Source organism: Anarhichas minor, unplaced genomic scaffold, assembly GCF_050575085.1.
Source record: "Anarhichas minor isolate MPS153535 unplaced genomic scaffold, ASM5057508v1 ptg000030l, whole genome shotgun sequence".
Lineage (NCBI taxonomy): Eukaryota > Metazoa > Chordata > Actinopteri > Perciformes > Anarhichadidae > Anarhichas > Anarhichas minor.
Genome location: NW_027466476.1, coordinates 9,537,805 through 9,556,355, shown reverse-complemented (window position 1 = coordinate 9,556,355; position 18,551 = coordinate 9,537,805). Strand labels below are relative to the sequence as shown.

Sequence of the window (18,551 nt, the reverse complement as noted above, 5' to 3'; positions counted from 1 at the left end):
GATGGCCTAAACTCGACTCCAAGTGAGTGCTAACACCAACACTAATCCCTTCACTTATTCTTGTTTCCCCAGCACTGGGAAGCCAAGACACCAGAACAATTGAGGCCGAGGGAGATGGGGAGGATGAGGGGGACGACGTCTCCAGCACAGCGGGGCCCCAGCTGGCCGGCGGCGTCACCGAGAGATCCAACAGCACCTCCAACGGACGCTCCTCCCAAATCCTCTACGTGATCACGTCCAGCCCCGGGAAACCGGAGCACAACATGCCAGGTCAGTGGGCTGGACGCGGCGAGACCACCGGCCACAGCGCTAGTATGTTAACACCCACGATACACTGCACCTCTCTCTCTACCTCTGCAGGCATGTTGTGTGAAGGTTTTAAGAAGCTACAGCTCTCATTGTGCATGACCTGGTTTCTCTGGAAGTATTCAAATCTTAGTTTGATGAGACGCTTGTGGAAGTTTTGGCCCAGAGTGATTTCCTGCGATGTCGCATTGAAGTAATTCTACTTGACGCTTGTTTTTTCCTGTCAGTGACTCATAACTGAAGTTACTTTCGGGTCTCCCTGCTGATCACAATCAGGCCTCTTGTCAAAGCTGCGCAGGACGGACTGACGTGTTCTGCGTTTTACTACTTTCTTCAAATATCACTCTTTCCAAACTCTTGAGTGCTCCGCCTCAAAGGGCTATCTGTTGTATTTCTTCAACCGGAGGAGTGCAGATGTGCACTGAGAATGCATCACCATTTCTTGACAATTTGCTGGCTGAACACTGCTAACAGGTGTGCCAGCAGTGCTTGAATAATCCTCCGCTTGCTAATCCTTTCAGTTTGCTTCAGTTGGTTTTCATTACCGTGATTCTGCGTCTGATGTCTTGTTACTGTGTTGCTGCCTCTCTGTAGTGTGGACCATTTACGCCCTTGCCGCTCTCCTCGTTCTGACGGTCATAGCCATGGTGGCGAAGCTGCTGCTGCACATCACGGTCAAGTAAGTATGATGATGTTCGAGGTGTGCGTGATCAACCAAGCATCAAATGTCAAAAAGAGGAAAGAACAGTGTGAGATTCACACATTTGTTGGATTGTTGCGCGATAATAGCGTCTTAAAAAAGAACAAAATGAGACAATCTCTGGGAAAATTTGTGAATTCTTCAAGTTGCGTTCAGCCAAGCTTCGGCCCAGAGGGACTTCCTATGATCCCACATAGAAGAAATGCTGAGGGAGGCTGGCTTTCTCCTGTCAGTGACTCATAATTGAAGTTACAACTACACAGGGGAAGTCCAGAGATTCCCCTCATTGTAGCAACGACACAAAAATAGAAAATTGAGAAAGAAGACTCGTACCTTAAAATTCTTAGTATTGTCTAATCATTTTTATTTAAGTAAAACATTACTTTCTTTCTTTTTGAAAATGAAGTAAAGTTTATAAATCCTCAGCTTTATTTCTGTTTTTAAATGTTTGTTATTCCCCATCTAAATGACGATACAAAGAAAGTCCAACAAGCCCTTTCTTCATTTTTTACTCCTAAAACGGCACATTCAATATTTCCTTTTACGATTACTATTTTATCAACTTAGGTAAAGTTGCTAATTTGAGGGGAATTAAATTAATTATTTAGTTTTTGAAGTGGAAGATAATAAAGCCTACAAAAGCTTCCACCACTGTCAGTGCCATTAGTTTGTGTTTATAATAAACCAGGCTTGGAATGAATGCAACATCAGGACTTCGATGGCAGCGTGACACACTTTGTAAATGCCTATCTTTCCATGATTCTCTTTTCTAATTCCTCTCTGATGTTATTTCTCTTTTACTCTTCTCTCTCCACCTCTTCTCTCGTCTCCTCATTTTCCCTCTCAGGTCTCCGAACATCCCAACGGTCAGCGGTTCAGACAGCTGCAGCCAGAGCACTGCGTCCTCTGAGCCGTGGATCATCCTGTACCGACCCTCCACCATCTCCCTCTTCAAGAAGAAGCTAAAGAACCACCACGGCGACCTCAGCCCCCTGGTGGGCAACTAGCGCCACTGCTGCGCTCCACCGTTGACCAAACGCTACCGCCAACCCACAACTACTCCGTACAAGGGCCGTCAGACGCCAGGCCCTCGGACAATGAAACTATATGAGGCGCTACGCCAACAAGCCAACAACTGAGTGGCTTATGAGAACTGACTGAGTGACTGCTGCTTAATGGCCTGTGTGCCAACGTGGCCGGGCCCTCCCCTCCTGCTCAGCACCAAAGAGGAGGGGGGACAGGCAGGGCTGTCAGTGACCTCAGTGTGGGAGAGGAGAGCGAAGGAGTAGATGGAGGACGATCTGCAGCTCTGACAAAGAAACAAAGACGCTTTTAACATGCGGGAAGCTTCTCCGGTTCAGCCAGGCTCCATTTCCGTCACCCTCGGATGTCCCTAACAATCAGCATACCTCCAAAAACCCATCCAGACTGCAGAATCACCAGTGAAAACACAACAAAGCCGGGTGCAAGATACCTGCTAACGGAACTGTTCAGTTTAGGAAACAGGGAGGTTTACCTCCTTCCTGATGCTTCAGAGTCACAATGGCAACCGCATCTTCATGAGAAGAGGATGAAGAAATGGAGTCTTTGATACACATACACACACATGGTGTTACACAGCTTTGTATAAACTCTTTTAACTGCCTCATATGGACGACGAACACTTGCAGCCATAAACCAGAATCCTCCCCCTCCAAAGAGTTATATATTTATTTGTCTTTTTGATTCCATATGCAAAAGTTCCAATGTTTCTTTTTGATTTGTTTTACTTGACAACTAGCTGTCTGAGGAGAGGGAAACAGGACACGGAAACGTCACACAGAAGGTAGATATCAGAGCACTTTGGGGATGAATCACTTGCTGAAAATTGAAAAGATCACAGAGAGAGAGAGAGAGCGTGCTCGTTCACTCAGCGCTCATGCGGATTCGGGCGGAGAGATAAGCAGCGTCGTTCACTGAGGGGGTTGGGTGGTGCAGTTTGCAGCAAAACTGCCATTTAGGGAGGCTTGGGAAGATCTGAGGGCTTTTTCTGCTCGGCTGTGGGTGGGAGTCTTTCCGGTTTGATGGTGTTCAAGTGCCTTAAGGATCTCCTGTTCTCTTGTCTCAGCTGCATCACATCTGTTTCTTTCATGGGTCTCCCCTCACAAGAGTCTGCTCTTCTTCAAACTCAGCGTGTTTCATTCCATAGTAGGATTTCCACCGATTATATGTTAAGTAAAAGAAATGATGCCACATCTTGTACAGCGATTGAAAGCATTAGATATTAGTCTTTTTTAGTACACTCAACTGAACACCTCTCCAGACTGGATCTTTTACATTTTTTTTATTACATGATGCTTTTTTTTTTGGTTTTCCAAAAAGAACACAAAGCCTTTTTGGGACAGAACTCATCATGTAGTAACGGACAAGGCTTTAAATGAAATCTTTGTTTCTAATGTCTGTGTGTGCTCTTATGTGTAGTCTTGGACATTTACTGAACATATTGTTCACATTAAGTTGTCTTTTGATTACAGGGGGGGGGGGGGGGGTGAATAGTGTTGTATATTATGTAATTCAGTGTGGGAATGACATTTATGTCCGCTCTTTAATTTGGTGTCTCGACAAAGCATTTGAGATACACGTCAAAGTACTTCCTCGTCAACTTGGCTTAAAGGTGGAATGCCTTTGTTGTTGTTTTTCTCCCCTTAGACAGCAGTAAATTGCTTAAATTCTACAAGACACTGCAGAAATAGAAGGTTTTACTTGTCACCTTGATTTCAGGCCAAAAGGTTGAGCGCGAGCAATACACCCAAACAGAAATATAACCAAAAGCACTCACTGTTACAATGCACAAGCTGTCAGCAGGTTTGTAGCTGTGACGCTTTTCTGTGCATTGCTGTGACATTTAAACCACTTGAGAAAGGTCGAAATCCACTAGTTCGCCAATGGAATAGTAATTGGCCTTTCCTGTCTTGGGACTGGATGTTTCTGCAGATGGTCACCTCAGAAATCTTCCAATCACGGACGGGATAAAGAAAAGAGAGGTTTGAAACGTCAGCGCACTTAAATTAGCTTCTACTGACAAAATGATAAAGTACTTATTCACTGTCGCATTCGGTTTTAGTGGGAAGGGAAAAAAAGGAACGTACTTTGTGCAGCAAACTGAGCACTTGAGACAAAAGGTCATATTTCACAACATGATGCCGCAACACAGTGACATTCATGTCAAAATATTTATGGTTTTCCAACAATCTGAACAGAATTTGAGGCGCATAAAAAAAAAATGATGGAGAACCTTTCTTTCCCAATCAGAAGTTTGTAAAAATGTGACTGTGCTACAGTCTGCTTGTCTGCTCGAGTGTAACTCATGTTAATTATTGCAAGACAAGCGCACATGCCCCTTGGTCTGTGATGTTCAGAGCCGCCCATGCGTAGAGAGAGGGAGAAGGAAAAAAGCAAAGATGTGAGAACGATGGGAAATTAATGTGCGTTGAAATAAAACACAGACTAACGAAATCTGACAGTTAAAATCTAACAAGGCCATATTTGTTTGGATAGCCTGGTGAATTATGCAAACTCCCATTTTCTGTCCCGTCTTCTAGTCAGTCGGAAAAATCCACGCTATGTCTTCTGAGCGGTGGAAAGGATCTTTTCGTTGATGTGAATGTCCCGTAGCGCTCGATGACGTGAAAACACCAGAGGCCCTGTGGGAAATGATCCAGAGGGTCCAAAACATTGTTTTCATGCAATTGTAAATAGCAAAATAGTGAAATGTTTAATTTATACAGTAAATTATTGTTATTTTGTATGTGAATGGGATATAATCTATCTTTTGTATAAGTGAAGTATCTTTGTAGTTTATTTAATGTGTCCTGGTTGCAAAATAAACACTGTATGCATGTTTCTTAAGCTTGTGTTGTGCTTGTTTTGTGCCACCCTCTTTTTATTTCATAATCGCACACGATCAATATTACCAACCCGAGTGGCTAAGAAGCATATGTGCCACAAAGACCGGATCAAGCTAATACCATTCACTTTCCCATTTGGAACCATTCCATTTGAAAGGCTGCATCGTTTGCATGGTGGGACATCTGCACCCCTTTTTCCTTTCTTTTCTTTTTTTTTTTCTATGGAGCTAAATACTTATCAGATAAGGGAAATGACTCCCAGACTGTTTGGAGATGCACACACACGGAGAGAGGATTTGGTGTGCCATGTGTAACCCATTGGTTCCCCTCCGGGATGAGGTCAAGCATGCAACCTGCACATTTTAAGGGGAAACAGCAGGAGTTCGGTTTTACAACTGAAACACCGTGAAAAAAAACAACAAACATGGAGTGACGTGTGATAAGCTGGAACACTTGAGATGTTTGCCAAGATGATTTCTTAATTCGTGAAACATGTTTCTGTGTTGCATTCATCAAGTGTTCACTCTGAAACGTGTTTTCGCTATTTGTTGGCAAGACAACTGCAACTCCGCGCAGAAGCAAAAACTATTCTCTAAAAAGTTCGCAGTCCAGACATGCTCGTACGGAAGTGCATGTGCAATAACGAGGCCTCACAATTTGTCAAACACTTGAAGTAGAAACTGTCGAGGTTCCCAGGATGTCTTGGCTGTAAGGCTTCCAAAAATCCCAAATCAAGTTACCCATGAACCTCTGATGCTTCTGAACTGAGCCACATTCTACAGCAAAAACCCTGGGCGCAGGACTTCTTTAATATTTTGATAATCCTATTGATGCGACCTCAAAAAGTCATTCAGAAATCAGAGAGCTTCGGGAAGAGCAGGACAGGCTGTATTGTCAGTTTATCCATCACATAAATATTAGCAAAACTGTTTTGCAGCCACAAAACAAATGATCTAACTCACCAGATGTAGACTGTGGACATAAGCCTGGCATTGATCGTGTATCTCACGCGGCATTCTCCTCCTCTTCCGCTATCTATTTCGCAAGGGCGTTGGTGCTGACTCCTGCCCAAGACGATTGTGATTGTATTAAAGAAATACAAAAAAGCCAGAGAGTTTTTTTCCCCCTATAGCAGAATGATAATGTGTGGAGCCAGACCTTTCTTTAGCTCTAAGGATATAGATCTGGCTGTGCAAGACTACACGAAACTAGTTTCTCCGTCTCACAAACAGCAAAGACTTGTTTTAGACCCAAACAGTGGTGGACTCAGGCTGTTTGAGGGGCAGGGGCCAAAAATATTAAAAGGGCACCAAATGCATGCGGTGGCACTAATACGCAGAAAGTCATGATGCATGTGTAGGCCATCCTAAAGACAGAATCACTGTGGTGATAACAACCATTTCTGAGTAAACAACTGTCCATTGACTTGAGCGGGATATTTATAATTGTTTGTCATATTCAGCTGTAACTGTAACATGACGTTTCTGCTGTGCTTATTCTACATACCATGTTGCTTTGCTAGCGTCTTATATTAAAACAAATTCTACCCAACAGCGACATCTCATTGCCGGTCAGACTAACTGCTAATTATGGGTAAACACAAGCATTCATTTTATTTGGTCTGTGGCCCAACAGGTAAATGAGGTCTCCGACTTAACGTTAGTGAAAGTGTTGTCATTAATGAGGTATGAACGCATCAGACATGCTTTTTAGATCAGTCTTATTGCTCTTCAGTGGAGAGTATGTCTCCGTCGTTCCTCGTAAAATCGTATGGACGTAACATTGTTTTCTAGACAAACGTTGTGAGTGGTTCTATGTGACTCTGCATCATGTTTTCTGTTCTAGGAGAGCACCAGCGGGACCTTTATCATATTTCCTCTACCATAGGGGCATCCAAGAGGGCACTTTAGCTGCGTTTTTTCTTGTTCTTTTGGATGAGGGCACCAGAGGGGGGCAAGCCCCAACATAAACCTGCTATTGGCCTCAGGTCACTTTGAGATTGTTTCATCTCCTCTTGGAAACACACACATTCCAGTACAGGAAACTAGAAGCAGAAAAGTGTAAACGATCCTCTCACTCTCTCTACTGGTGACATGATGTTTGAGTACATTTATTCAAAAGTACCTCAATAATGACACTCTGTGCCAATGGTATTCATTTTTGCTTGCAAGAGTAATCAAATTATTAAATTTTTTTATTAAATGTTTCTAAAAAATCTGAATGAATGTCCTGTTCTGTTATCCACACGGCCGCAGTAAGACATCAAATCTTTGTGGCCTTCTGCGCTCCCTCCCATTGACCTCAAAAAGTGTTTTGTTTTTTTCTCAAAGGCAATTGTGAAGCTGTAACATTAATCCAGTAGCTAGACTCTTGAGACTTATCATCACTCCTCTCGGTGCATGTGAAAAAAGCCTTGGCCCATTCTCCTCCCATAGCCGAGGAAAAGAGCGATGTAAACTGATCCCTTTGAACCCGAGTCGACCAGTAATTAAGGCAACAAAGGGACAATACATGGCCGTGTCTGGTTACTGTCAGAACGAGAAAGTGAGAAGAATGGAAGACAATATCTGCCACTTTCTGCACTCAGGGTACTGAAGTCAGGTAGATTAGGAGAGAGACTGTCCTTGATGGATTTGTACATTGTAGAACTGTGTGAAAGAGGCTTACTGGCTGTGCAGGAACTTGTCTGTTTTGATCTGCCTCGCTCTGCAATATCGTCTGTGACCCTGGTGCAATTAAGGCACTCTCATGCCCTTCAGTGGTTTTGAGAACATGCATTGGCCTGTTTGATGCTCGAGATTTCCCTTCTATTATTGTAGCTTTGTGCTGCTGAGAGTTGTTTATATACTGTATTCAGGACAGTTGAGTAGTGCTGAATAATAATTAAAAACCATTAAGATGTTCTACTACTAATAATAATAATAGAACAATTCAGCTGAATGGATAGAGCTCTTTCCCCACCTGTGGTTTGGAGGTCTAACCACGAGAAAAGCTTTAACAGAGTATATATGCACATTATCTCGTCTGCATATGTTCAGGGTTAAGCGATACAAGTTATATCTAAAGAACAACAAATTGCCAAATACATGTTGATATGAACGGATTATCAGTTTGCATGATGCGGATCCCATTTTGCATCAGTTTCCCATCGGACAAAACAAACAATGCCCAGTGGAAGATGCTGAGATGTCCTCATGTCACTCAATGTTTTCTGTAAACTGCTGGAAATACTCTTCACTGTTCTGCATGATTTTCACCAGATGAGGTCACAGTTCACCCAGCGTTGCCTGCATGTATGAGTATAATGTGTTTTTTTTCTCCATGAGATGCAGACTTTTCCTGTTTTCCTCGGCCTCAGAGGTAGAGCGGGTTGTTGGAAGATTAGGGTTTGATCCCCGGGCCCTCCAGTCCATGTCGATGTGGCCAAGACACTTAAACCCCAAATGGCTCCCGCCATCGCTGTATGAATGGATGTATCAATGGGCGTGAATGTGAGTTAGTTTGGTTTAGTCCCTTCCTATCTTTTTAATAACGTTGTGACCCCTCAGCTTCATCTTAGGCAGGCTGTGAATAACTGAACTACACTGATAAAAGTGATTATGAGAAGATGTAAATGTAACGCAATTAAATATATGATATTAACAATGAAAATGTATGTTTTTATCTCTAACAAGGAAAATTATAGTCCTGGACTTAATCTGCATTTGTTTAAATGACAAGACATTGACAAGACACAAATTAGTGTCCCATCAACTCCTCCTGTATTCCTCTGAGCACTCTGACTGCCCCATTAGACACTTTTTCCAACTATGATACAAACTCATCCCTGACAGACTTTAGCGACAGGACGAGGCGAGTGTGTAAAGGTTTTGTTTCCTCCACAGGCTCGGTGTTCTCACCACACAAAAACAGCCTGTCAACACTTTCCTACACGAGGGGTTAATGATGTCCTTAATTAAAATCGTTATGAAATGTTATTGACTTATGTTCTCACTTCTAGCGGTGAATATATACTATTGTAGTGATCTAATGTAATGATCAAGGAGAGGAATGTAATGGTAATTTTTTACGTAGTATATATTTCTACTCAGTATATGGTATTCATGCATAAGTCATTTTGCTCTGAACTTTGTTGAACTTCACCGTGTCTCTGTTGTGCAGAAGAAAAGTTCTCCCTCTCTGTTCACAAAGATAACTAACTGTGTTGTATGAGAATGTTCCAGCGCCAAGGCCTTTGGGCCGCTTGTTTTGGTTGCTGACCGTTTGTTTTTCATTGTTGTTCCAATCAGTCTGAGACCGAAATGTCTGTAACATTGGCCATCGGCCCCCAGCTTTGCTCATTCCGTATGAAGAAAGCTTGTTCACTTTTTTTCTTGGTTCTTCCTCACTGAGACTGTACGCATTCTGTTGTGATGATTGAACCTTCTCTGCGCAGAGAATAAATACTTAAAAAGACAACCTGGGTTTTGGTATTATGTATTTCATTATGAAAAGACTCACACAAAGCGGGTATAGGAATTCTTTCCACAACAATGGTCCACTATATATGGTTGTTGTGTTTTCATCTTCTTTTATCATTGTTTTGTGTAGTTATTTACAGACTGAAAACAATATTTAAAATGTAACTAACTGAAAAAAGAAAAGATGTGAGTAAAAGTAAAATGCCACGTTAGGCTCCTAAATCTAGCAACTCACTTGATTGCGTGAGTGTTAAAAAATAATGACACAAACAGTTTTTTTGAGCTGATGATGGAAGTAGCTAAGGAGTGAGCCATCTCGGTTCCTTCACATCACCCAATTAATACTCATCTGGTTCATGAACTTAAATATTTAACATGACAATTAACTGTAGTCTCTGTTTTTATTTGATAACTGCTGATTAATAAAAGTATTTGTAAAGAGACCCACTCAGGATATTTGTACATATGATGCAGCAGGATAAAGACACGTTCTGAATTTCTACAGTGAATAAAAGCTCCTAGATACCAGGTTTGGTATGCAATCATACATCTTTTTGGATCATTACTATAACTACAGATAACGGCCAAAAGCATAAAGACAAGATTTGCTGTAGTTGAATAATTATGTTATTGTTTGTTACAGGTCTCTGTTTGAAAGAGACAGATGTGTGTCTGAGAAAAATGACGAGGCAGGCAAACGTGTGGCTTCTTTCATCGCTGCACGTGCACATACAAGTCCAGGGTCGCGAGGCGAAACCACAGCGCTGCACTGCCACCTACTGTGCATAGATAGAAATACACTTCTGAGGAAGTTTTATTAGGATTACCAAAATCACAGATATTCGTTTTATCAAATATTAATCAAATAAACAAAAATATGACCATACATTTTGTGTGCGTCACATTTACACATATCACAGCCTTCGTCTGGACATATTGTTTGTCCTGTAAAATCTAATTCTGTAAATGAAAAGAGATTCAGAAAACTTTTAAATAATGTTTCATTATTTATTGTCCACAAATAATACACAGCACCCACTTATCTCCTCCTCCTCGTCCTCCTCCGTGCCGCGCGTCGTCTTGTCCAGATGTTCTCCACATCGTTGTGAAAAAAAACTGAATATACTGAAGAATATTCAAATATGTTCAAAATACACCTCCAAAATATTAACTAAATATATATATATATATGGATAAATATAGGGATAAAATACAACATGTAGCCTATAAAACAATGATTGATATATATATATATATATATATATATATATACTCAGCAATTAGGCTGTAAACTACAACTGTTTATCACAAATATACTTATATTATTTGATTTGAACTTTTATATTTTATAGGCTAAATGTTTTATTTTGTCCCTGTATTTTTACTTTTTGCATTACTTTTGTGTTAGATTATAATTTTTACTCGCGTGTTTTAATTATTTTGAATGCCTACATATGGGACCCAAGATTTTCAACCACCCACAGGACTCCTACAAAGCGTCAACAAAGGAGCCCGTCGCATGTGAATGACGACAGTCTGTCGCATAATCAGCCAACATGGCCGCATCCATGAGACTGCTGCTGCGGAGAGTGATCCGTTACTCTCACAGAGATATTAACGTTACCGCCGCTGGAGCTGCGGGTCGGTCCGGTTGCTGTTGGGGGCCGTCGACCTGTCGGTGTTCCAGCGATGATGCCGGAGACAGAAGCACACATTTTGGCTTTGAAACGGTGCCCGAGACTGAGAAGGCGAAGAAAGGTGAGCCACAGAAAAGCTATTCTCGGATCGGTTGTGTAGCGTTACGAAACTTCATTGAAAAGTCTAGCAAGCGGGACTTTAGATGGTTTTGGGATCGTGACTTTTTGCTGGACAATTCGGCATACAGTGTATCCATGAAGTGACTCCTCTGAACTGTTGTGAACGGGATTCCCTCTGCTTTGCAACCCTGACCCACAAGGAGTGTGCTCTAAGGCTGTGAGCATGCCTCATTTAAAAGTAGTATGCAGTAATTTGTCTAAATGTAAATGTGTGCATGATTTACAGAGGTTACAGATGTGTCTACACCATTATAAGAAACTTTTATATTCCTAAAGTATAGTACAGAGAGAACATATTCACTGACTTCAAGTTCATGTGTCAAAAGTGACAAAACGTAAAACATCCAAAATATATTGGTGCATGAATAGTGCAGTAGAATATCTGAGTCAGCTTCCGGTGAGAGGATCTCTCTCTCTTCCTCTTGTCCCTTTCAGTGTACAAGGTGTTTGAGAATGTGGCGCAGAAGTATGACACCATGAACGATGCCATGAGTCTGGGAGTTCATCGCCTGTGGAAGGACGTACTGCTGCACGTCATGCACCCGCAGCCCGGGGCGCAACTCTTGGACGTGGCGGGCGGAACGGGTAAATGTGCACCTCTGCAAAACATCAAACTGATAAAAAAAAAAAAAGCAAGCAGCGTCACACTTCTGTTTTTAATTTGTGATGATTATCCACCATGCAGGTGACATCTCCTTCCGTTTCCTGGACTACGTTCGCTCCCAGCAAGAGCGGCAGACGCGGCGGGCGGCGCGGTCCGTGCAGACGCCGTCGTGGCGGGACATCTCCAGCAACTACTCCTCAGAGGACGAGGTCAGCCCCCAGGAATCCAGGGCCGTGGTCTGTGACATCAACAAGGAGATGCTGAGAGTGGGCAAGCAGAAAGCCGACCGCATGGGCGTCAGTGCTGGTACGCTGTTGACCGTAAAACTGCTTGAAGTGACGTCTGATCCATGTTGTTTTCCCTCAACAGGGAGTCGTGAGCGTGCACACAGGCCAGGTTCTTTAGGATAGCCCGTTCACGTTACTGTGCATGTAGAGATCCATGTTTCTGATAAGTCTGCAGGGCCGGGCATCAAACCTCAACCCTTTCTGGAGAACCGACCAAAATGTGTTCATAATAACACAAAGTAACAAATACTGTCCAGTGTTGTACGTTTTTTTCTTCTTGTTTTGTTAATATTTGATTAGATAAATTTAGATTTAAATAATAACGTTGCTAATTTCAGACCGTGTATTATTTGGGCAAAGTTCTTGTGTGACTGTTTCATATTAAGACAAAATAACGAGCATGCTCAGATTCCAGAAGTTAAGCTTATTTAGCGTAATTGAAAAAAATGTTTTGTTTATATTATTTACAGAAAGATGTGAAAAAGTATTGTTTTGGTACCAGTAATGAAACTCAAGATCATTTCCATGAATCTGTCCAGGAGCATTTGATGATGTCGTCAGTTTGTAAACATTGATGATTTTTTTTAATAAGAGTTACAACCTGACATCACTCAGAATGGACTGGTGTCTTCACCCACTGGCTCTGAATTGGGGGGGAAACAAACCCTCAACATTTAGCAAAGTAATCCAGGCAGCAACAAGCTACAGTGGGTTCACATTCACAGAACAGTTTCATTAGAAGTGTGCGTGACCTGAACACGAGGACGGAACTGTTGCAGGATTAGGAAACGGAACTGTTGGTGTAAAAGCTGTCGCAAGTCAACAAGCTGGAGTTGCAGCTGTAGAGAGAGCGAGGTCGAAGCGTAGACGGTTTGTTTTTAACCCGAGTGTCTTCGCCTCTCTGTGCATCAGGTCTGTCGTGGGTGGCGGGGGACGCGGAGGAGCTTCCCTTTGATGACGACCGGTTCGATATTTATACCATCGCCTTCGGCATTCGAAACGTCACCCATATAGATCAGGTAACGGACCCGGACGCGACTACGGCTTTTCTCTAATGCACGGAGGATCCCATGAAGACTGTTGGTAGAACAGGGTCGACTAAAGGGCCTCTGAGCTGCTGCCTGCTCCATGGACAGCAGCTCTGTCAGCTGGCATCTGTTTGAGAAACAATGTTACAATATGCAGAGAGAGACATTGTGCAACGAATCCGTATGCATTACCTTGATTCACGTGCTTTAAAAACAACGTTATTTTAGGTTACATTTTATGTGACACTTATGGCTACATTTCCACCTCTTGCACATGCATTCAGGGGACCCGGTTCAACTTGTCTGTTCAATTGCTAAATGTAAACAGTTGCTTTTATTGTTGATTATACTTTTCATTAATTTTTTTATTCAACCGATTCATTTTTCAATGTATATAATATCAGAAATCTGAAAAAAATTCCAAGAAGATGTCTTTTAAATTGTCCTAAATCCAAGGATACTCAATTTTTCGTGACTGAACACGGAAAAGCAGCAGATCTTCACATTTAAGAAGCTGTAACCAACACATATTTAACTTAACAGCAGACTTGATTATGATTAAATGATAATTCAAATGGGTGTTAATCATGTCTTTTCTTTTTTAAGGCGCTGCAGGAGGCTCTGCGGGTTCTGAAGCCTGGTGGCAGATTCATGTGCTTAGAGTTCAGCAAAGTGACAAATCCTGTTTTATCGAGGTGAGGAAGCAGCGCTCACTGGTGACAGAGGACTCGGTGTGAATATGACTCAACCGTGTGAACCTCAGAGGGTCTCCAGAGATCCATTACTGCCGTCACAAAACCCAACGGCACATCTCAGCTGCTGCAGCTTGTTGTTGCTCACGGACAAGCCGTCTTAAATATGAATACATAACGGCACAAAATAAGAGTGTTACAGTCTCACCACATTCTAGAAGCAGTGTTTTTTTAATCTTGTAACAGATATCCTACTATTTTGAGACATTTACCCTAAATGCTTGGCTTTACTAAACACAAATGTTAAAATATATATATGTGTCTGAATGGATTTTGTATCCTACCATAATCTTCAAATTTTAGAAACTCGGCAAATGTTTGCTTTGGCCCAACAGCGCCCTCTTCTGGTTTTGTACGTCAAAGCACTTCAGCAGACTGGCTGTTTAATGGCTGCGCGGAGGGCCACCAGTCTGTGGATCCTCACTCCTTCAAGAGGAGAGGGAGGAATCAAGAGGACGATCGCCTGTAGATCATCAGAATTCAAACCTGCAAACTGTTGTGGCTCATGGTTAACTAACTCTGCTGTGGAGGCTTGATGAGTCTTTTAGGTGATCGTCTAATAACTCCACATGTTTTATAGATGTCATGGTTTTTAAAGGGCCATTCAGTCACATCCAACTCCCTGCAGATGTTTGACCTGATGAACAAATAGGCATTTCTTAAAACAAAGTGCAGTGTTCAGGATGCTTTCAGCTCTGAGTTGAAGCTTTTTCAACTCGAGGCGCTAAGCAATGCAAAACGCTTCGCTCTCATTGAAAACCATTACAAACGCCCTCCGTCTGATCGGGCCCCTACTCTTTGTAAACAAGCCGTTCTTTGGAGCACATAACAAACGTAGACTTTGTTCGTTGTTTGAAAGATGGCAGCAGGTTTGAGTTGTGAGAAAGCAGCTGTTGGCGTCATCGTGTTCCGTTCTGGTTTTCAGGCTTTATGACGCATACAGTTTCAACATGATCCCGGTTTTGGGAGAGGTGATTGCTGGAGACTGGAAGTCGTACCAGTATCTGGTAGAAAGCATCCGCAAGTTCCCGGACCAGGTGAGACAATCATTTATACTTTTGTATACATTGCCACTCTCAATCTTTTGATATTATTCACCTCAGGTTAGGGCTATGTTAAATGTTTTATTCCTTTTGATTGTACAGATCTTATTCCGGGTATATGCAGCGATCCTTACGTTATTTAAACATTTTTAAGACCCTTACCATATGCTTTAAAACCTCATCACCACTTTGAGATCCAACCGGTTACATCAGCAACACTCTTGACTTACATTCACTGCCACCTATCAGGCCATCTAACAGCAGCAGCAACGGGAGCAATTTTAGGGTTAAGTGTCTTGCTCAAGGACACAACGACATGCGACAGGGATCGAACCGCCACAACTTAGCCACAGTCGCCCAGGACTTATTCAGGGACTGTAACTAATGACCAATAAATGATTCTATTGACTTTTCTTTTGAATTATTGATTCATAAAAACAGTCCACCAAGAGTCCGAGATGTCTTCAACTGTTTTGTCTGGTCGGCAGTAGTTTATACTATTCATTTAATAATTGATTTATTCAGAGAGAAGCGGAAAATCATCAGTCAGAAACTTGAACCATAATTGTTTTTTTTCTAATGTGATAAATGACGTGAATGATTAATCAACTATCTAAATCTCTGCTGATTCATGTTTAGTGGATTGACTAATTGGTGAACACATTTTTTTTAGGGCTATTTGCCACATCGGCAATTTACATTTCTTCAACTCGTGAGATGTTTTACTATGTAGTAATGTTACGCTGTGGATTCAATGTTGGCGAGTCATTTCCTGTGCTCTTCTTCTTCTGCAGGAGGAGTTTAAACATATGATTGAGGACGCAGGTTTCTACTGTGTGAAGTACTACAACCTCACCGGTGGAGTTGTGGCTCTGCACTCTGGTTTCAAGCTGTGAGATGCACTTTGACCTCTGTACTGCAGGCCTTTCTGCCTGCATGACAGTCTGTCTGCAGAGTTCTCACATATGTTGAGCATGAAGTCCCAGAGCTCCTCTGCTGATGTCTCTGCTCAATGACTGGACTAATGTTGGTTTATATGATGTAAAAAAACAATCTATTGGGAAGTGAGTAATTATTTTGTTTAGTTTTCAATATTTTTTTCAATACAATTTGGCAACAAATAATAAAACTTGTTGAGAAAAGTTGATCTCAGTATCTGAACTGATTATTCTCAAAGCTACAAAAGGCAAACACTGTGTGTGTGTGTGTGTGTGTGTGTAAAACAAAGTATAGCATGTGTAAAAAGGACCGTTACAACCTGCCTCAAAGGCTGCAACATAAAGAGAGACGAGAGACAACAAAAAGCCGTGTCAGCCAAAGAAGAGAAGCCAATCCATGTTCAGATGGTGTGTCTTTATCACTACACCAGGCTCAGGTGAGGCTCATCAGCTGCCGATCAACATCCTGAAAGACAGAATAGACGGCAAACAGGACACAGACCCCTAGTGGAAGGGAGGGGTCGTCACAGGACACAGTATAGTCTGTGGAAAAAAGCCAAAGTATGCCCTCCCACAATCAGGCCCCCTCCTACCTCACCACCACACTCCATCCCGTCGCCTCCGCTCCTCTGAAGCCAACCTCCTGTCTCTTCCACTCAGGACCAAGCACCGGACATGGGGCGACAGAGCCTTCCCCCATAGCTGCCCCCTCCCTCTGGAACTCCCTCCCCAAACACATCCGAGACTGCGCCGCACTCTCCATGTTCAAATCAAAACTCACCTTTTCAGAACTGCTTCTATTGTGTGATGAATGTTGTGTGTTCTGTGTTTTTAGTGTAGAGCTTTTTATGATGATTTTAATGTTTGTAAAGTGCTCTATAAATAAAATGTATTATTATTGTGTTGGAATTCTTTTCAAAAAGTCGTAGAACATGTTGAAAAACCTTTTAAAAAAAGGTTATAGTATTGTATGTTGAAAAAAGTCCATAAAAAGTCATACTATGGTATGTCGGAATAAAGCATGTCAAAAAAAGTCAGTATAACATGTCAAAGAGTTTAAAAAAAGTAATGAAAAGCCATAGTATAGTATGTTGAAAAAAGTATTTTTTAAAAGTCATAGTATAGTATTTCCATAAAAGTAAGTGTGTTGAAAAAAAGTCATAAAGTCATAGTAAAGCATGTAGAAAAAAGTAATAGTCTAGTTTTTCTAAAACTGTCTTGAGATAGTATGTCGAGCACTATGAGGCGAGATGCACTCATGACTAATATAGAACATAAAGACTCTGCTCTTCTGTAGGCAGATAATGAAAAAGAGGAGACCACAACATGAGTTACTTGAATAAAACTGTATATTTTACAGATCTTTGTACACTTTAATTACAAAACTGTATGGTACTAAAGTTTTAAAATCAGTTTTTTGGTCAGAGAAGATTTAATCGTCTTGTGTGCAATTACCATGTATATACAAAGTCTCATGTTAGTGATTTTTCTCAAAATAAAAAGCAACCAAATAACTCAAACGTTCATACACTCTGAACATAAGACATGGCTTAAAGATAAATATATTAGTAAATAAATATTCAGAGAACATATTTCCATTCATGAAATGTGTTTGCTATACAGGTACAGAAATATACACGGATCGATTTCTAGCCTTTTTTTAAACATTTGTAATGGTAATGACAGAAAATAATTCTATTCTTAAAAAATTAAAAAATATTAATTTTTGTACACATTTTAATCTTAAGTGCTAGAAACAATAACAAAAAAAATTAAATAGTGACTCAAGTACCCCAAAATGTTATATTTGCAGTAGGTACATATCTCTATGCAAAAGGCAAGATTAGATTCTCTCTTGATTACAGCACGGGGTTAACTTATAAATAGGGTTATTTCAGAAGGTTCTCCTCTGTGTAGAGAATGTGTATATTTCATAGAAACAGTATAAAAACAGTCTGCAGGACAAACAGAAAGGCATGAATGAAATGCATTGATATCGCGAGTATGTATTATGCATGGCACGATACGATTCAAACGGATACACTGTGGTATGTATAACTGCATCGTTAAAAAAAAATAATTTTAAAAAGTCACAGTACAATAAGAAAACTCTTATGAAATATGAGTCTTTTCCAGCTACTTTCCTTTGGCCTTTTGATACACGCTTCAACCTTTTTATAGATATCTATTAGAGCATGCCTCATTGAGGAAATTGGGTATATGACAGCAAAAACAAAATAAACTTTGAAGGGCTTCCAAACGAGAGGTAAGAGTGCTACACTCTACCTCTGAAGAAATCTACTGACCCGAGACACCGTCACGTCGCACTGGCGTTGGACTAAAAGCGGTGCAGTGTCTTTTAGATATTGCTACAAACAGCGTTACCAGCGTAAGGCTTTCATGTCGCTCTGGCACATCTCACACAGGCAGGCCACGACTGGACAGAAATGCAATGCATAAAACAAATTCTGTATTGTATTGAATAGAGACCAGTGTCCGCCTTGCATTCACATTTCTATGCATTTTGTTCTGTAATATATATATATATATATATATATAAATATATATAAATATATATATATATATATATATATAAATATATATATATATATATATATATAAATATATATATATATATATATATATATATATATATAAATATATATATATATATATATATAAATATATATATATATATATATATATAAATATATATATATATATATATA

General features: G+C 40.9%; 2 protein-coding genes across 2 annotated transcripts in view; both read left to right on the top strand.

The window, feature by feature from the left end:
* Positions 1 to 3,469, top strand: part of kremen1 (kringle containing transmembrane protein 1) — a 52,531-nt gene extending 49,062 nt beyond the window's left edge. The window contains exons 7-9 of the mRNA XM_076104785.1: positions 73 to 312; positions 901 to 985; positions 1,854 to 3,469. Coding sequence (XP_075960900.1) covers positions 73 to 312; positions 901 to 985; positions 1,854 to 2,013 — 485 coding nt within the window. The 3' untranslated portion in view covers positions 2,014 to 3,469. The remainder of the gene's footprint in view (positions 1 to 72; positions 313 to 900; positions 986 to 1,853) is intronic.
* Positions 3,470 to 10,897: 7,428 nt separating this feature from the next.
* Positions 10,898 to 16,029, top strand: coq5 (coenzyme Q5, methyltransferase). The gene is made up of 7 exons (XM_076104761.1): positions 10,898 to 11,111; positions 11,606 to 11,755; positions 11,856 to 12,080; positions 12,974 to 13,080; positions 13,696 to 13,784; positions 14,767 to 14,878; positions 15,679 to 16,029. The coding sequence occupies exons 1-7, from the start codon at positions 10,910 to 10,912 to the stop codon at positions 15,778 to 15,780; spliced, it is 987 nt and encodes a 328-aa protein (XP_075960876.1). The 5' UTR covers positions 10,898 to 10,909; the 3' UTR covers positions 15,781 to 16,029.
* The last annotated feature ends 2,522 nt before the right edge of the window (positions 16,030 to 18,551 follow it).